The sequence below is a fragment of the Lepisma saccharinum genome, chromosome 15, assembly GCF_977018435.1.
Source record: "Lepisma saccharinum chromosome 15, izLepSacc3.1, whole genome shotgun sequence".
Lineage (NCBI taxonomy): Eukaryota > Metazoa > Arthropoda > Insecta > Zygentoma > Lepismatidae > Lepisma > Lepisma saccharinum.
In genome coordinates this window covers 23,726,896-23,747,973 of record NC_139243.1, presented here as the reverse complement: position 1 = coordinate 23,747,973, position 21,078 = coordinate 23,726,896, and the positions used below count along the sequence as shown (strand labels likewise).

General features: G+C 37.6%; 1 protein-coding gene across 1 annotated transcript in view; it reads left to right on the top strand.

Moving 5' to 3' along the window:
- Positions 1-700: 700 nt before the first annotated feature.
- Positions 701-21,078, top strand: part of LOC145999425 (uncharacterized) — a 29,077-nt gene continuing 8,699 nt past the window's right edge. The window contains exons 1-3 of the mRNA XM_083136384.1: positions 701-880; positions 16,351-16,461; positions 18,752-18,795. Coding sequence (XP_082992510.1) covers positions 16,356-16,461; positions 18,752-18,795 — 150 coding nt within the window. The 5' untranslated portion in view covers positions 701-880; positions 16,351-16,355. The remainder of the gene's footprint in view (positions 881-16,350; positions 16,462-18,751; positions 18,796-21,078) is intronic.

The window sequence follows — 21,078 nt, the reverse complement described above, 5'->3', positions numbered from 1 at the left end:
CAGTAAGGCTAATTGGGACTAGACCTACAGCTTAAAGTGGGATCCGAACCACTATGTGCCTCCACCGGGTATCGAACCCGGGACCCCTTGATTACAAGGCAAATTATTTCGTTTTCATCTTATGATTAGTATTCATTATTTTTATTTTCATTTAGATTTAAATCTTCAAAATATGTCCGTATGTTCATATTTGATTAATTTATCAACAATTGAAGTTCATTTTCAACACAACAGATTCTGAAACAAGCTAAGGTTATGCAGAAAATAGCATTATTGTAAGTATTTGATGAATAATTTATCTTCATTAAGTCTTACACCCTTTGCGAATCATACATTCATAATTGTTCCGAGTAATATAGTGATTTGTTTACGTAATTAATACAAAATGTTTACTAAATAAATGGGAGATGTTAGCCGACTCGGTGGCCGAGCGCGTTAGGTTTTCGATTTCGCCACCCAGGTACTAGGGTTCGAGTCCCGGGTGTTACAAGTGAGTGTCCCATTAGCAACTTCATCTAATCACCTCATCGTCGCGATGAGCCAAGAGTGGCACGAAAGCGACGCTAAGTAACAAAAAAGGGAGATGTATGATCCCGTTAAACCCTTCCTCGATATGAGGCTACGAAGCAGACTTCAAGTTGCTTCACGTTAACGCTAGTGATGACGTATTTCTTGCCGATGCCTGCTCAGGCCACATGACCTGTTCCCAACACGCCACACGTAGGGGGCGTGTGCTGCAGAGGACCAGCACAGCTAGCTGGTCAGTTGCACCAAGGCTGTTATCGGGAACATCATTTCCACCGAGGTACCGGGAACATCAGACCAGATTTACATCTACAGTTAAAAGCTGTTTCTTACAACAGGACTAAGTTTGAAGGAGGTAAGGCTTTTCAGTAATAGACCTCGGATTTTTCGGTTCTAAAAAATGTGCGGAAACAGTTCGTTGTATCGGAGACACATTAAAATCGGATATTTTGTGTTGCGCATGATTCGTACTTACCAATTGTGTATTGCGGAACATAGTTCAAGGTACAATTATGCTTTTTACACGAAAACAGACGCAATATTTCCACGTAGAGTAGTTTTTGTTATTCCTTTTTTCCGCTTCCGTAACACACAATATGGCGTGCACAGGTTGACATACCGTTGTATGTATGCAGTGTTTCCAACCTTCACCGAAAAATACCTACTATAGTGTTCGTCACTTGTGCAAATTGTACATTATGCACGGGTAACTGACGGATAGCCCCACGAACCATTTCCGATAAGGTTAGGTTTGGTTAGGTTAGGCAAGCATAGTTTTAAAAAAAAAGGGGTTGGAAACACTGACAGGGGGTTACGTCATCAAACGTATGCAGCATCCGGTTCACGTAGCGAAAGCAATTGCACTTGTGCGTCTGCGAGTAATTTCTCTTGAAAAATACACGATTTCCCGTCAAATAGATTCCACTACAAAAGAAAATACCTCGACGAACGTTGGAAACCTTAGAGAAACTCATTTCCGTAAGTAGTTTCTTCTGTAAAAGTGAAGAAATGTCTCCGATATACCGAACTGTTACCAAATGTGCTTTTAGGTTCTAAAAATCCGAAAATAGGTTCTAAAAATCCGAAAATAGGTTCTAAAAATCCGAAAATAGGTTCTAAAAATCCGAAAATAGGTTCCAAGAACCTTAAATTAGGTTCCAAGAACCTTAAATAAAGCTCGAAAAATCCTGAAATAGGTTGCAAAATACTTAATTTGGTACAAAATTCCTGAAAATACTGATTAGATACAATCGCTAAAAACAAAATTTCACAAGAACCGTAATAACCAAATATAAATTTTCTAAACAAATTTTAATTTCTTTACATTTTCAAAATTATCTACAAATTATTATAATATTGCACTTGTGCTGTTAGAAAAGTTACTTGTTGATATGAAAAATTAATTACGTATGTATAATTTGCTGCACAATATCAGGGTGGCTACTCACTTGTAATTCCTTGAATTCCGGGAATTACACGTGAATTATTGGCAAGACATGAAATGAGGTAAACACTGATGTTTTCTCGATTCCATTTTTCTCCGTAGACGTGAAAAATTGCAACTTTTATTAATCCATATTCCATTAAATTTATAAAAGTCTATAAATGCCCTGAGGCAAGTTTCTCTCAGTTTAGCTTTTATTTCCTTTTTTTGAGAATGAAAAAGAAAGCTACACAGAAAATAAAACAATTTTCTCAATCAGTTTACTTTGTTAGTGTATTTTACAGAATACACTGACAAACTGAAGATTAATACAAAATAATATATCTTGAAGTTGATTAGGTAAATTTTTTGTTACATTGGAATTATACAAACCCGTTATATTGTCAATATTTTTGTGTATGGAAGGGAGGGTGAGAGTCGGTAATACGTAAGGTTGGAATAGAGAAAACATCTGCTTGTATCCTTGATGTTTTGGAAAGTTCACCTTGAAAACCAGGAATTATACTTGAATTTTATCATGGTCCTAGTGACCACCATGAATCTTTTGGCGTTATCCACACTCAAATTACACCTTTTGTCTGAGGATAATTGCATATGCTGAAAATTCTTTCAACAGAAACAGTCAGTAGTGCTAATTTGAATGCTGAAATATTACTTCGCAAGGCGTGAATGTCAAAAGGACCAAACTGACGCGAAAGTGAGCAAGGCCACACAGATCAGAAGTTTGCACTTGGAACTGTGCGGGCAGTAGAGACGATTGGGTGCCAAAACTGAGAATGGGGAGGAGGGGGGGGCTGGAAAGACAGTTTACTTTATCTTAGTAGGCAAGGCTTAGCATTAAGAGCCTTTAGTGCAGGGGTAAAAAGTAGGGGGAACTGTCCCATTTCGCCGCCACTGTCTGCAGGTAAGTGACGTCATTTTCGTTTTGTTCAAAGCTTTGATAAACATAATTTACTTGGAGGGAGGGGAATCAGTGATGTGCCGTAGACTATAAGTTTACGTCTACATGCGTTGTCTACACGTAATCTACGCGTAGATTACATAGGGTTGTAGTTTACATAGACTACGTAGACAATCTAAAGTGCATTAAAATTAATTTTCAAGGCTTTCATGAAAGGAAAGTGACATTTTCAACTATATTGGTCCCTAACGAAATGAAAAGAACCATATTTACAACAAAATTTCTCTTCTCTTCTATTATCAACTATGGAAGAAGATAAATAGTATGCAAAAAAACAACAGATGGCAGTCGTAATTCCAATTCTTCTTGGAATTAAGAAGGGTGGTGTATTGAACGTTGCGACAAGGTCTGTAGCTTGTTATTGTAAAGATCTAAACATTCCTGAATTCATTTAAGTGGATTTAGAAAATCTTGAGATAGGTAGCTCCATTCATATAGCGGATATTAAACTGCCAGTTGGGGTTGTGCCTATTTCTCATAACTTCGCTATTCTATCCATTTCTGGTCGCGATGGAAGAGTCTGTTGAATCAGCAGCAGTTGCTAAAGTAGCCTAAAGTATTTGAGTTTTATATAGGCAAATTTATCAAATTAGCAGGTTTTAGTTTTTAGCTAAAATATTATCTCTTAGAAGAGTGGTCTTTTTCCCATAAAACGCTAGAATATTTCCTATATTAGGTTTCTTCCTAGGTGAGAAATTGTTCGAATTTGGAAGAAAGAGTATGAAAAGTTCTCACACATCAGCAACTGATACGCAGTATAATTTTTTTTTATTCCACGGCGCTCTGTGCTAAGTTATCACCTTTCGCCATGTTTACATAGATTACGTAATCTACGTGTATAAAATAGTCTACGTGTAGAATGTAGACTATCGTTGTTTACGCGTACACGCACATCACTGAGGGGAATAGACCTGTTTCAAACACGCCAGTCATTGAATTATTTCGCCACCAAATCTAGTAAATACAAAATATAAAAAACCTAAAAAAATATAAAAACCTAAAAAAAGTTTAATTTAGGCACATAAACCTAAGCAAAATAGGTTATTTTAGGCACTATAAAACTTAGTCAGTTTCTTTTTTTATGAAACTCCGATATAACTTATTTCTTATTTACATGTAAAGGAAAAAATAGGTAAACCTAAAATCAGAGGTCTTAAGTATTACAAATGTTAGAAACTAAATTACACAACAATGCTACTCTGCATGAACTATCCGAATTAGACTACATATAAAAAAATTCCATACGTCATTTCGTGCGAGCTTTATCTCTTTATGAGAATTAAAAATGCATTCTCAAGCATTCAAATAAATAATTAAAATTGTATGTTCTGCTATGATTGTTCGTATTTGCAAGAAAAAAAAGTTGCAATCTTTCTGTTAGCCTTTTAAGAGAATGAAGTGTTGGCTTTAATATCAGTTACATCCATCTAGTGGTAATTTATAGAATTTGATAGCAGTGTGGCTGTAATCGCCCAGAAATCAAGGGGACGAGTTTTGGTTATATTCATATGCAGGGGCGTAACCAGGAGTTTTCAGTGATACCCTACCTAGATTTTTAAAGTGTTGGAAAATTATTAGGCGGAAGTTACTAAAATAACTAAAATTCCCTTATAAGTTGGAACATGCCTGTGATTATTTCATTCACCAGATAGTGTTGCCAAAATGTTACCAAGCAGATAAAACTCAAACCGGAAAAAATATCTTGTGTGACTAACATAATATGCGGCGATTAGGGGGACGCTGGGGCAGTTGCCCCCCACTATGGCCTCATAATGCGAAGCCTTGCACAGTACCAAGAGAAGGTAAACTGTTACCCAGAGTTTGGTCACCCGCTGAAATATATTTAAGTTTTGAACATAGATGTCGCCACCTGGCAGATTCCAGCCCAGAATGATTTAATTTCAGCAGAAGTGGCAGAAAAACGCATAAAAAATACATCTCAAAATTAAAGTACATTGTAAAGGTTTTGAAACTTAATATAAAGTAAGTGTTTTGAAAATAAAAGCTTAATTGCAACAAAAATAAATACTAACATTTACATTAAGTTTGTAGTATTATTCAGAATAGTATTTGGTTGATTGGGTAGAATTGTAGACCTCGAAAGTTCTACATTATAATACAAATAAAGCTGATATTTACATACAAATTGTTTATATAAAATGGGGAACGACTCATGACCGGACCCCTCTGATTTTCTTCATATTTGGTAATCTCACTAATTGAGGCCTTTTAATCAAGAATCTGAAGTTAAAAGTTGTCGAAAACTTCTAGAAATTGCGAAATAGCGAAAATAAGGAGTTTTCGGAATGGAAACAGTCTAATTTCGCGAAATTTTGTTTCACAAGGAAATATATCTATATTCCTGATAATACCACGACACCAAATTTTAACTGTGTTTGCTTAACCTAACCGAAACTAACCTAACCACACGTCAATGGTTCGTGGGACTAGCGCCAATGTCAATGGTTCGCAATTATTTTGCAATTTCTAGACTATTCAGACAAATTTTAATTTCAGATTCGTCATTAGCTGGCCTCGATTAGTATGTCAAATATGAAGAATCTGAGAGGGGTCCGGTCATCTTAAGTCATACCTAAAACGGTATTGGATAACGATAAAAAATATGCAAATTATAATTATACTAGGGCTGGTGTAATTTGAACCCCAACAATTACTTCCGTATATTATACGGTCATGCATAAAGGACAAAACTATATATTTACACATGGTTTTAGTATTGTTAAAATACCTGGTATTACGTGAAAGGAGCCAATCAACAAAGGTTAGTCTTTTAATCAGCATCTCAAAATAAAAAAAAATCCTTTGTAGAACTGTCTAATGTGGAAAAATTTCGAAAATGGTCCATGTTTATGCATTTTGTAGTGTACTATGTTCACTATTAGTAAACTTCAAATCAAGTGGACTAATACTTCGACTTTGATATAAACGTGTGGAAAGTAGTGATTGTAAGAGTTGTACTGACGTCAGCCAATGGAAAACTAGTACATGATTTGGAAATTGAACCCATACCAAGGGGATCATGTGATACATTTGAAAGTTACAACCCTACAGGAGCAATAAAATAATGAATGCGTCAGTGCAAGAAAATTGATCGCAAATTAATTTGTTACCCTTGTACTCCATAGAGAAAGTGAAATATATTGCATGGTATATGACTATTTTGTTTATGAACGTTTTCAGTTGATTTAGCTCTCTGAAATGTTATTGTGAAGTAGGCTACCTTAGCATGTTACTATACTGTGAAGCAAAACAGTCCGAAGGCTTCACGCAAGTGAATATAGCACCCAAAACTACTTTCCACAACAGCAGTTATAATTTTAGGATTGTTAGCTTTGGTACTGATACTTATTTTAAACTTGTTCTTTCGCTATTTTAGTGTGCATACAAACTGTTTTTACTAACAAAAAGCTGCGAAAGTACTCCGAAATCGCAGGTTATAACTTACGTGGGTCATTCTTTGGGATCAAATATCCGTTATTTGTGCTGTCCTAATGCTGGAACCACTTTTATATTACGTAAAACATTGAAATCTGTAGATTAAAAAAATCTACGTGATTGTCGAGGGGATACAGTGGGTAAACTGCTCCATGAATTTTGTTTTCATTAATCCCTTGATGTATTTTTAAAATGCTTAACACTTGGTTAGTTCTCATAATTTATTTCATTCTGCAACTAGCTTAATGTTTCTATTAGTGTCTTCTGGATCTTCTATGGCCAGATATTTATTTGGTAGCTTGTAAATCTTGTAATGTTTCGAATATAGAATAACGTTGTATCCTTGTAATAAAGGGGTCACTGGTTCGATATCCCGTTGAGGCACATAGTGTTTCGGATCCCACTTTAAAGTGTATGGCCAGTTCCGATTAGCCTTACTGTGCATAAAGTTAATTTAAAACACACTCGCTAGTTACTCTTGACAGATGTGGGGCCCTTTTAGTTATACAGGGTGTACCAAATGTCCCATTACCCCCACCCCCTTTGAATTGTAGACAAACCTGCAAAATGTTATTTTAACAGCATGCGTATGTGAGAATGGTATGCCATTAAATCAGACCAATGACCATCATTTACTCCAGAGGATCTGTGTGCACACCGCCATTTTCATGGCACAGTATTATTCGCCTGCAGGTGCGATTTGAAATCCTCCGTAACTTAAGATGTCAGATCTGGATTTCAGGTGGCCATTTTAAGAGAATACCTCAATGATGTGTTCAGAGACAAATGGATTGGACGAGGATCGCCAAATTTACCAGCACCTCTAAAATGGCCACCCCAAAGTCCAAATCTGACATATTGTGATAATGCGCTATGGGAATACATCAAACAGAAAATCGCCCATAATTGTTATGACAACTGGGGAACTTCAAGAAGCTGTTTGCAGTGAGTTTGCTTCCCTCACGCCAGCCATGTTACGGAGGATTTCACATCGCACCTGGAGGCGAATAATACTGTGCCAGAAAATGGCTGTGTGCACACAGATCCTCTGGAGTAAATGGTGGTCATTGGTCTCATTTATACGCATGCTGTTAAAATAACATTTTGCAGGTTTGTCTAAAATTCAAAGGGGAGGGTAATGGGACTTTTGGTACACCCTGTACGAAACGAACTAATAGTTACAACTCGCTTAATTTCCTAAACATTACTAACACAGTTTTAAATTTAATTAAATCAATTGCAGATTTTAGATTAAATTATTTTAAAAGCCTTAATTGTGCAAAAAAGTTCCTCAGATTAAATTTGTGCAAATTCGTAAGGGCCTTCATAAAAGGCTCCGCAGGATTTTATCTCAAGGAAGCAGCAGTGTTCACAGTGAGAGGCGCGTAGGAGATGCTATCCCTCAAGTTAATAAAATTCTCAAAGCACCATCCCACTGATTACATGTATATGCCCCATCCACTGCATTTACTCCATGTTGATCCATACAAGCATCCCCCACCTTTCCCCAAATTGAGCAAAGCATCTCCCCCACAGCTAGGAATTTTAAAGTGCTAGGCGCGCAGTAAAATTTCATATCTTGCCCTTCAGTCATAAAAAAATACCTGTTTTACAAATCATAAAAGTGAAATTGAATTGCAAAATACCTTGGATTTATCAAGTCCACTACTTAAATAGAAACTGGACTTGCTTAGTTTCCACAAAAATCTTTTACTTTGTTGAACAGTTTTGTTTTTAGTGCTTTCCGATGCACAGATATAGACAGAGCACTTATTCTGTCGTCTTTCATGGCACCCCTTAACCGTGTTTTCACGCTCGAATTTCGCCATTCGAATTGTATGAAGTTCTTCCTGATATCTCAAGGGGCAAGTGCCGCCGGTCCCCCTCTGCGGGCGCCCTTGATATACAGGTTGAGTCTGTACATAAATCGAAAAAGATTTGAAAAATATTTTCGTGCCGTGGTCGATGAGGGAGCGTCGGGAAGAGTTGAATGCTGGGTAACTGTTCAGATTGTTTTATGATTTTTTAAAGTTCTCCTAGCAGGAAGACTAATTATCGTAGAATTTTGGCAATCATTGTCTCACGAAATTTGAACCTTCCTTAACATAAGGAGCATTGTTTGGATTTCGAAAAGTTATTTACGTTGAAAAAAACAACTTAAAAATTACCTTACGCAAACATGCCCGCTTCCCATTGACAAGGTATTGTCGTTGACAAGCGACTGTAAAGTATCTTAGACTAGTGGGAATTAATGTAGACGTAAATTGGAACCTTAGTAGAATGCAAGGAGATACATTATCTCCATTGCTCTTTAATTTTGCCTTAGAATATGTTAGGAAGGTAAAAGAAACTAAAGGACTAAAATTAAATGGTGTGACTGAGTTGTTAGCATATGCAGATGATGTAGACTTATTAGGAGATGATATAAACACAACTAAGAATAATGCTAAAATATTTTTCAAAACTGCTAGAGCTAGGTTTCGAAGTTAGCAAAGAGAACTAAATATATGGTTACAGGCCGAAACAAAGTGTTAGGTAATAATCAAAATCTAATTATTGATAACAACTACTTTCAACAAGTTTCCAAATTCAAATACTTAGGAGTAATATTAACAAATGAAAATGATGTTAGAGGAAATCAAAAGTAGGCTTAATTCAGGAAATGCATGTTACTTCTCTCTTCATAAACTTGTGTCGTCTTGTTTAATATCTAAGAAACTAAAAGTTAAAATATACAAAACAGTAATTTTGCCTGTAGTATTATATGGGTGTGAAACTTGGTCCCTTACATTGAAAGAACATAAATTGAGAGTATTTGAAAATAAGATCCTTAGGAAAATCTTTGGACCTAAAAGGGATGAGGAGACAGGTGAGTGGAGAAGGTTACATAATTTAGAAGTACATAATTTGTATTCATGTCCAGATATTATTAGAATAATTAAATCAATAAGACTTAGGTAGGCAGGCCATGCGGCACGAATGGGAGAGGAAAGAGGAGTTTACAGGATTCTTGTTGGGAAACCTGATGGTAAGAAACCTGTAGGAAGGCAAAGACTAAGATGGAGGGACAACGTTGAGATGGATCTAAATGGAATGGGTAGGGATGGAAAAGAGTATATAGATCTTGCGCAAGATTGGGACAGATGGAAGGCCTGTGTTGCTGCAGCCATGAACATTCGGGTTTAAGAAGGCTAGAGAGTTAGTTAGTTAGAACAAAATCTTAAGTAATCGCTAAAACTCCGCAGTATGTGTTAACAGAAGTAAATCGAAATCGAACCATGTTAAAATTGCATTCGTAGCATGATGAAATCGCAATAAAACAAAAGGAACTTGGGCCGAATGGTGACACCGATTTTCACGTGGGACCCCCCCCCCCCCCCCCGAAGAAGTGTCGAAGGGTCACCATCACTTGAAAATCTTAATGGGAAAAAGAGCAGAGTAACACATTGTATGATTTCCTTCTTCCCTTACTTCTGCTAAGTTTAAATTTCTGCGTCGCATTTTCTGACTTTGCCTTACAAAAATTAAACCTGGTGCCCTAGGACTCGGCCCCTAGCCAACCCCTCGCTATGAGCCTGTCGTGTTATTTTTATTTCCTTAAGTGAGGTTTGCTACACTGTATTTGTCACATCGTGCAGTTTTGAACTTCGAAATTTTTTGTCTGGTTAACTAGGATTGACCCTAGAAAGTTAACAGCTAATTTTGTTTAATTACTATCAGATTTCCAGAAGGTGGCTTTCCAAAATTGTTTGCCGAACAACGTTCCTCTTAATGTTTGGAGGAGGAAAGGTCATACACCGATTAACTTTAGTCTGTGTGTGTTATGGTATCCTACAGTCCCGTTTCAGAGGCGTGTCCCGGTCGTCCCGTCGATATTATTTTTAAACACTATTTGTCCCGTTTTATAAGTCTTAAGAGCTTGAGAATGAAATCTAAATTTAAGACATTTCATGTGTAAAGAATATGTTCATAGAATTTTTAAACTAGCGTTATGACTACAGTGACATAACAGCTCTACAGTTTCAAGCACTCCATAACAATCGAAATGTTTTGTTGTCGAGAATGTTCGAGCAGACAGTTGAACTGCTTTGTGCGTGTTGAGATCTTTGTAGAGCAATGAATAGGAATGACAAAGAGTACGGGTAGTTTCAATAGAAACCTGCGACAATAATTCAAATTCCTGCATCTTGACACAAACTGAAAAGTAAAATCTCGCATTGTGTGCCAGATATGTTGGGAGTTTTATGAACTGTTGAAGTGAAGAATAAAATTGTTTCCAAGAAGATTCATTCTTGAATAGGCTACTTCTGGCACCCATCAACTACAGCGTCTGGCCAACATCAAAAGTTGATCAGAAAAGGATCGGAACACTATGTAGGAGTTATACCGAAATTATAATAATTAATACCTTTTGACAACATAAGATCATATTTCAAGTATTCTTAAATGTATTTATAGGATTCATACTTTAATAACGATAATTTTATATTTAGCCCTAACCAATTTTTCAAAAGCGGGGGAGGGGGTAAACTGCCCTGCTTGGGATGTCCTGTTTTTGGGTCAAAATAGTATGGTCACCCTAGTGTGTGTGTGTGTGTGTGTATAGATAGTTCCCATGTAACCAAATACTTCATGCAATGATTACATTCTGTGCATTTCTGATTGTCATTCTGGGTTATCAATTACAATAAAAATGATTGATGAAATAAGAGATGTAGAGATGCACATCTAAATACATATAGTTTAGTATCTGTAAAGTTTATTAACTTTCATGTCCCGGTTTTATACAAAGTTTTTATGTACGCTGGTACACCTCAATGTGGGCACCATTTGCAGCTCAACAGTTAAGGACCTCGCACACAGACACTGAATGAATCTGACGACAGAACTCCTGTTGTCAGCTTCTATTGAAATCAAGTGGTGTAACACCCGCTACAGCGAAAAGCGCGGACCCGAAGCCGGAAGTCTGTAGGTTATCACGATGCCCTGAGCACCCCGCACACTGAGACGGGGGGAAACACTGAAAATCCGGTAACAGAACGTCTATATTGTTCTACGTGAATAAAAATTGGATCATTAGTGTTGATATGACTTGATGAATTGATCGAACCTAAGTCTTGAACTTTAATCAACTTTTCTAAGCACTGCAATGTTAAGAATGAGCAGCCACACTCAGAAAGCTAAGTGAACGCCATAACACCAGATTTGGCTTGTTTTTCTTTAGAAAGTCCTCAACCTTTGACATTTTGAGGCCCTGTATGTAAATTAAAATTTATATTTGGTTTCCGAAGCGTAATTGGAATTTGAAGCTCTAAAAATACAAAGCTGCTGCTTTTGCAGAATCGATTTTAAAATAAACTTGTTTGGGAGAAGAAATAGCAAGAATTCCAAAGAAAACGAGATATTTATGGATCTTCCTGCGGCACAGAATAAATTAGTTTCTTTAATGGTGCTTCGTCTTGATGCGTATTGACCTTGAAGCCTAACGTTGGTTGGATCGTTTAGTCACTATTTGTACCACTATATTAATAGTGACACTGAGATCGAACGATGGAAGAAACGTAAGGAAGTAGGTCCATGGCCTTCATTCAAGGTACAACCCCAGCATTCGCTTTAGAAATTGAAAAATCTGAGGATATACAGCCGCGGATTTGAGTATTATCTTTATAATATCCGAGGCTATGTATTCTAATCTAATCAGAGCTCCAACGTAGCGCACGGTTAACGCTCTTACCTTTGGTACGTGCGGTCTCGGGTCGAACCCCTTGATATTCAATATTACTTTCGCCCAATATCGTGAAGACTATTGGGGAGCTACTTGGAAAAGTACCTGGCTCTGAGATCAAAAAAAGCCGCGACAATGGGACTAGATTTGCTGACCACTGTCCCCGCATGGAAAGCCGCTTGGCAGAACTTGGCGGTACACTTGACACACTGTACACGAAGAAAGTGGAAAATTTGTGCGGTCTATGAAGATACTAATGAAAGTTTTCTGTTTTAACTCTTGAGGTGTTAACAGTGAAATAATGTTCGGTTTTAAGCCGAACTATTTGATTTGCTATATTTTCCTTCACCTTTTGTGCCACTAATTTCCGAAGATGTGGATGAGCGACGATATGATGAAATTGATGAATGGACACTCGTAAACATCCATGCCCAGGCCAGGATTCGAACACGGGACCACTGGCGTCAAGCCGTACTATTGTGATCAAATATCTCGGTTAGTGTTTCAGAGCCCTGAAACAAATTTTGTTAACATAAACCATTTGCACTTGTTTTTTCGCTCTTGAGTATGCATATAAACTGTTTTTACGAATATACCAGGTGTCCCAGAAGTCTTTCCCTGATTACAAACTTTATTCATATCCGCTATATGCAATGTAGAGATGTGAAAGTGGTGCCAAAATGTTGGAAAACTAAAAGTTTATTTGTTGCAGGTTTCAGTAATGTGGCTGTAGTGTAGCAGTGTCAGTGCCAAGGAATCCGGAATTAATTCTCTTGACATCGGGTGGCATCTCTCCATACAATGTTTCTTGGACTTGACAGGATTTGGGACTGAAGATAAATTCCATTTTAGAAATACCAACTTATTGATGGCAGATATTCTAGACTAAAGAATTCTGTACCTTTGAAAGTTACTCTGCACTGTTATTGGTGACCGGGTCTCGTGATACCAGAGGACATGCTGAGCTTTTTCCTGATTTGTGAACATTTCCGGTTTTCTGGGCACTGACGCTGCTACACTGCAGCCACGTTACTCAAACCTGCAACAAAAATACTTGGTTAGTTTTCAAACATTTTGGCACCACTTTTACATCTCTACCTTGCATATAGCGGATATGAATAAAGTAGTAGCTACGTTGTTTGTCAACCTCCTGACTATGGTTTTTAGTTGAGATCTGTTTTATTTCGTTAGGAATATTAGATTGGGTAAGAATTTACAATAGAGAAAGTCTCCAATTTCGTTAATTTTCTGTATACTAACTAATTTTGGCCTCCTAATCACGAATCTGTTGTAAAAAACCGGGGGTCACGTCTGGAAATTGTACATTTTGATGAAACATTGTTCGGTAGCCCCAAAAACCATCCACGGGTAGCCCCAAAAACCATCCACGGGTAGCCCCAAAAACCATCCACGGGTAGCCCCACGAACCATTCACAAGAGGTTAGGTTCCATTAGCACTCATTTCACCCCTAAATTCATCGAAAAAATAGGGATCTTACTAGAATTGCATAACCACCACACACCTCTCTCTCTCTCTTCTCTCTCTCTCTCTCTCTCTCTCTCTCTCTCTCTCTCTCTCTCTCTCTCTCTCTCTCTCTCTCTCTATATATATATATATATATATATATATATATATATATATATATATAAAATCAATCGGCTTTTTTCAAATTTTTAGATGTGACCCCCGGTTTTTTCAACAGATTCTTGATTAGGTCAAAATTACTTAGTATACCGAAAATTAACAAAATTGGGGACTTTCTCTATATTGTAAATTCGCTCCTTAGATTGAATGGCTTTAATAGTAATTTTAAGTTATTAGATTAGAAGCGTTAGATTTCATGGTCATTATTTTTTTTTAGAAGTGTTTGGTTAGACAGTTTTAGTAATTTTGACTGAGTTAGGAGGGTTATGTTTGATGGCTTTAGTATTTGAAGGTGCTTTTTTTTCTTTCAGTGTGCTTACAATCTGTTTTTGCGAATAACTTTGAAACAAATTGTTACATAAAACCTCAATATATCGATTAACCTACGTAAATAAAGGAGGTACACTCGATTAGGGGTCCCGGACTTGACCCTGAAGCAAGCCTTTTTACTTAAACTTAACGAAACATCTTAGTATTTACCTTTATCCAAATCTGCTTAGTTTGATAAATTCAAAGAAAACTGACGTCACTATTTAAAATTTCCATATATATTTCACTTATTTATCTACTGTCTTTTGTTTCTTTTCTGCTGCAATGCTCAAATGTATATGGAAATTTATACAGCGTTAATTTAGATTATCAATAATGTGGTCATAATTAGTTCAACATAACATTTTCGCGAATTATTACAAAACCGAAATTGATAACAATCATGCATATTAAAAACAAAATTAAACAATAAATAATAAATGAACATCATCTTTGGGTCAGCCACAACCCTCAAAGGACTACTGCTGCACCGCGGCCTATTTTTAATCTTAAAATAGTTATTTGCGCATGTAAATAATAATTATACGGGGTCATTCAAAAGTCTGACATTTTAATAAGCATTTTATTGACAGTACTGCTGAAAAGTGCTCTAGAATAGAAGTCAAACTCGGTACATTTCAAAGTGGTGGCCCTGTAGGTCTAGGCATAGCACCCCCTCTCTTGCGTAGACCGAAACATATGCTCCAACATAGCTGGTGTGATATTCCCTGTTGCTGTAGCTATTCGCTGCGTCACTTGTTCTATGGTGTTTATCTCGACTTGGTACACACTGGACTTAATGAAACCCCAGACAAAAAAGTCTAGGGGAGTGAGGTCTGGAGAGCGAGTTGCCCAGAGCCACGAGCGATTCACCTACCGGGGAAGTTGTCAGGTAGTTCCGAACGATTCTGGCGAAATGGGGTAGTGCACCATCTTGCTAGAAAGAAGTGTCTTCCATCCCATCCTGAAAACCATTCGTTACAGATATAAGGAAAAGGTAGACTTTTGAATCACCCTGTATGACATGTACATCCTCATTGTCTTGCCGAAAAATACTGACTTAACAATGCGAAAAACAAATTCATTCATAGATCTGTAGATCTCTCGGAAGAATTTTTGCATTGTCCTTGCTTCTCACGATACAGACTTTGGTGTGTGGCGTCGGTTAGATTCCCGGTCGATGCACACGGCACAGTGGTTTGGATTCAATTTTGGGATCTTGGGCTTTTTTTTTTAGATCCAGTCCCTATCAGCCCATTTGCCCATAAAGTCAACAAGAACTTTCCTTTCTAAAATCTGGATTGTTAGGCTCCTTTGGAAGAATGGGATGATTTGTTTAGTTTGTATTTCTCTTCGTGTGATTAATCGCTACGAAGATGATGATTGACATAAAGTTGAACAAACAGTACCTACGCCTACGTTCGAGCTCTGCTCCAAATGCCTAGCCTGAATGTTACTGAACGCCACCGAGGTGGCACATGCACGGTACGTTAGGAAGAAAAGTTGTCATGTAAGGTTTTGATTGAGTTGGTGTTTTAAGTCCGCTTTATGCACAGTAAGGCTAATTGGGACTGGATCTAAATTTTAAAGTGGGATCCGAACCAGTATGTGCCTCCACCGGGTATCGAACCCGGGACCCCTTGATTACAAGGCAACGACGCTACCTTCTCATGTAAGGGTTACATGGTATCCACAAATGAAGTGTACACTTTCAGCAAAATGAAACTACTATGTAGAAAGATAAATGTTATGCCTCAAACACCATAAGTGAAAGTTTTGTGCAATGCCGTTCGTTGTTCTATCAAGACGATAGCTCAGTTCCATCCATGTACGCTGCAGAATGTATGGTGCTACACGACCGAAGGCATTCATGCGTTAATATCAGATCAGCGATAGGCTTCACTTGTCTTGTAGACAATAACCTTGATAACGCCCCAAAGAAAAAATCACCACATACAGCTTTTGCCTGCCGAGACGCCATTTCTATTTGAGCCCGCTACCGCCACCACTCGCTGGAGTCCCGAACTACCACAACGTTGCCAAACTTTGTTGCCAGTTTGTTTTCCAGTAACAGAGAGAACGTATGTAATTTAGTTTTGATTCTACAGGGAAAGGAAATTGTACACATCATTTAGAGCCCCGGTATTTAATCGTGGGAGATGGGTTTCTTCGCATATCTATTAGCAATTGAAGCTGAGAAAGATATTAATGATTGAGTGTTGGTTTCAGATTAGAACAGCATCAGATAAAAATATATTGTTACACCAGATTTTTATTCTCTGCAGATAACATGTTGGTACTCTTGATCCTTTTCTGCATCAGCGTCAACCAGGTGGCAGCACCTCCTAGTAAGTGTCCTGCACCATGTGATTGCGTCGTGAGAAGTTCTTGCAAAGGTGAGTTCCTAGAATAAAAATAAAAATTAATCTAGCTTAAAGTTACTTAGCAAAAACACGAATCTGTTAGAACTAAGTGCTAAACTACGAACATTGTAGGCACCTTTCACAATTATTAATTTCTTAGGTACCGGTATTTAAAATCCTGATTCATAAAGAGCACCAAGATAAGAATCTTAGACATTCGGGTGTGTGATACTATAGATTTGATTGTGGAAAATTTCAAAGTAACTGAAATTTCTAGAATGGAACATCTGAGAATAAGAATTAAGGTTACGTTCCAGGATGAATAATGGTGGAATTTTAAGTTCAGAATGTTACTTTTAAAAGTAGTTACTGGTTCAAAAGGCAACTGATTTAGTTATTCATGAAGAAACTCGGGTTAGTTAATGGTACTTGAAAAGTATCGATATTACTTTGTCACTTTCTGCTGGAAATTTTCTTGAAAACAAATTAGTGATCATTGATTGTAATCAAGTGTATGAAGACTTGTTTCTTTTCTTACTGTTGCTAAATTCAGATTGCCCGTGAAACTCAGCTTTCAAATGTAATATTATATCTTTCCAAATTGAATGATGTCATTCATATATACACAGTGGACTAATTTTAATTCGAACTCCAAGGGGACAGGAAAAATAAATTAGAATTAACAAAAACGTGAATTATTAAAGAAAATCAATAAAACAAAACTACTGTACTACAGTATAGACAAAAATAATGAACATGCAATGGACCTCACTGTAAATAATTAACATACTTTGTATCCTGTAGTCAAAGCCAAAACAATCGCAGGCGTGCGCAGAGCCTCTGGTTACGGGGGACAAAAGCCTTCAGTCTGGGAAATAAAATCTTCTTGCAGAGCTGTTTGGAAGGTCCACACCACCAGCCGCTACCTTAAGGGACTTTTTCTATATTAGAAGAATCCCAACATCAGAGGCACCAATGTTCTATGCTTCCCCCCCCCCCCCCCGTTGTTTTCCCTCTGTGGGTCAGTCCAATATACGTACATATAAACATGATTTCTTAAAGCAAATTCGAAACTACACAATTTAATTTCCTATGCATTAGCAATTTATTCTGCAGCCACATACAGGTAACACAAGTAACGAATAAAGTATGTGGGAGTGTTAGTAACAAGAAATCTGCTAGAGAACTAAGTGGGATATAGTTTAATTACATGGGATATAATGGCGATAGATGTCGCACAACACTATGGCAAAATTTCACTTCACTTTTCTTTGGGAGCATAGATATTGTTTGATAAGATACACCTCACTTTAATTTCTGTAATTGAAATTATTAGGGAGGGGGGCAACTGACCCCCCTTGCTGCCCCGTGCACACACCTATGAAAACAATTCCTCACAATAGCTACCAGTAAGTGGAAAACACTATTACGTACACTTTGTTTCCTTATTTTTAATGTAAGCTGATGGGTATCCCATACTCTTTAGCGATTCCTAAGGTAATATCGATGTCACTTTCCACTTCCCTCAGAATTTCTACTTTATTTTCTTTAATGTTAAGCTGTGTAGTATACATACCACTCTTCGCCATTGCGAACAACGTACCCTGACCAATCACAACTGACGACTGAGGGCAGATAAGACTTGCACAAATCATTGGCTAGTGGAGGTTCGAGGACGAATACCTGCGCACAAAACGGGTGGGAAATTGCACGTTATTAAGAGGGTGAAAGTTTCATACCAACAAATAGAAACTTTCTCTTCTCTTTGGCTGTCGGAATCGCTGCCTTCGAATTATTCAAATAAAAGGTTCGAAAATTCGAATTAAAAATTAATTTTTAATATTTGTTTCAATAGGAATTATTGACGGGAATAAACTTCTGTTGAAATTATCGAAAGATTCGAATTAGTCCAGTGTGTGTGTTTGTTCCTGGCAACCATGGGAGGGGGCGTTTGCGACACATTCAAGACTCTGGACATAAAAATTGGCATGTGGTGTACTGCTGGTTGTCCACCCCTGCTCTTCACCCAGAGCAGTCACTGATACGCAAGAGATTACATTATTTTTGTCTGATGCAATCTCTGTGGTCGGGAAAGTCTGGTAGTCAACCTACGCTGTATGTTCTGGCTTCGAGTCTCGAGCTGGGATTTGATATCCCTTCATAGTTTGCTTCTGATCATGTCCTCATCGTCACCGCAGAGAGGAAAGAAAGTTTCGGTGGGGTAGGGTGCTAAAACAAAGACAAGATCTTTACCTTTAGTTTCAGTTCTAGATAAATGTTGTTTTTCTTCTAGTATAAACTTATCGTTTCTTTTCACTTTCAGATGTGTGCAAGGCTGGTGATGATAAATCTGCAACATTGAGCAAGGTTAGCTTTATATTTTTCACTAACTCTCTAGCCTTCTTAAACCCGAAGGTTCATGGCTGCAGCAACACAGGCCTTCCATCTGTCCCAATCTTGAGCAAGATCTATATACTCTTTTCAATCCCTACCCATTTCCTTTAGATACATCTCAACGTTGTCCCTCCATCTTCGTCTTGGCCTTCCTACAGGTCTCTTACCATCAGGTTTCCCAACAACAATCCTGTAAACTCCTCTTTCCTCTCCCATTCGTGCCACATGGCCTGCCCACCTAAGTCTTCTTGATTTTATCATTCTAATAATATCTGGACATGAATACAAATTATGTAACCTTCTCCACTCACCTGTCTCCTCATCCCTTTTAGGTCCAAATATTTTCCTAAGGATCTTATTTTCAAATACTCTCAATTTATGTTCCTCTTTCAATGTAAGGGACCAAGTTTCGCACCCATATAATACTACAGGCAAAATTACTGTTTTGTATATTTTAACTTTGTTTCTTAGATATTAAACGAGAAGACAAATGTTTATGAAGAGAGAAGTAACATGCATTTCCTGAATTAAGCCTACTTTTTTATATATATTTTTCAGAGCAGAAAAATGTTCTTGATCTCTCAAATGTTACTCATTCACTGGCTATAATATTTGTTTTGTGTTCCAAGTAGTAAACAATACAAAAAATTCCTTCCATTGTGACGTTTAACAAATGTTAAAGTGCGAAAATACTAGGGCAACCAAACTTGACCAGCCTAACCTACTGGAAACAGAATTGTTATGGTAATCGGATAGGTAAAACTCTTATTTTGCTCTGTAGGTTAGGTTGTCCTAGTACTTCAGCAGTTTAAAAGTCTTGTTTCTTTGACGTCATATATGAAAGGCCTACGTGAGGGGGGAAAATGTGTGAAAACTCAGTTTGACTTGAGCGAGAGCATTAAGAAGCCCTTTTATTAGGGCTGAGCCGATACCACTTTGAACAGATGCCGATACTCTTATCGATTACCACCGATAACAGGAAATTACAACTCTTCAAAATACAGTAAAACCTCGTTAATTCGGACTAATGGGGGGATAAGTTGACCGGTTTAACAAGTCTGGATTAACTGAAATAACCTAAAAGACAGTAGAAAGTGCATTAAAACCCCGTTTATAGCAACAAAACAAGTTTATTATGGTGTATTTAAAGGGCATACGCCTAAATACCATACAGTACAGTACAAAGTCTGCAGGAAACAGAATTTCATGAGTGCTTGACTGCCTTTTCTTTGGGAAGTTCTCTTGTTGACTTTAGCCACATCTAAAACCTTTCATTCTGCTTTTTTTTTTCCTTTTGCCTGTCCGGATTAAGCGAAGTCTGGCTTATCGGGGTCCGGATTAACGAAGTTTTACTGTATTGATCAGTATTGGGGTGTAAATATTCTTCTACAATTGTATGGATCAATTTACCAAGAAATTTTCTTTAGAATATTCGAGAATTAAATCAGAATATTATAATAGATGTTATGTAATTACAAAATAGTTTTTCGTGCAAAACTGAAGCGAAATAAAAAAAGTTGAGTTTTGCATAATTTTCAGGATAATTAGAAAGCGCGAAGTGTCGCAAAGCATTTTTGCGGACCCCGTGAAAGACAAATATGCCGGAAAAGTATCTGTTGGTATCGGAGATGAAAAGCAACAGATACTTTCAGATACCGATACAGATGCCCCACCTTTAATTCAATTCACAACTACTCAACTCAGAAATTCGGAGTAGCTAGCACAGTTCAATATTGTGTGCTGAACCATGTCGAAAGATTGGTGAACTTCACACCGATGATATTTTTATAGTCCACGCGTTTACTTCGTTAACGTCCAAGAACTGAAGAAAGCTGCCGCCACGAACGTGGGTGGGGAGAAATAGAGGCACAGCTGTCATTCTGCTCGTCTACTCCACGTGGAGTCTGTCACATGACTGCGGATACGCTGTTGCCGTACATTGCAACTTCAATGTGGATACAGTGGGAAGGTGCTTGTGCGCGGAGGAACAAGGTGGCGTAGAGTAGATGTGTGGAAACACTGTGCGTTGAATGTGATTGTTGCAGCTGGTGGGTGCGCTCCGTGGACTTCAAAGCCAGCCGGTCGTTAACGTAGCTAGCGCGTCGACTATACGTGGTATTACAATGTTACAGGTATATATCCCAGACCAGCTAAGTATTTTGGCACACTAGACAGGATTGAGGCTCCTCAATTACCTGGCATTTTATGTGCGTCCTTCGATATTTGTGGTATTTACATCCTACAGATTTTGAAAAA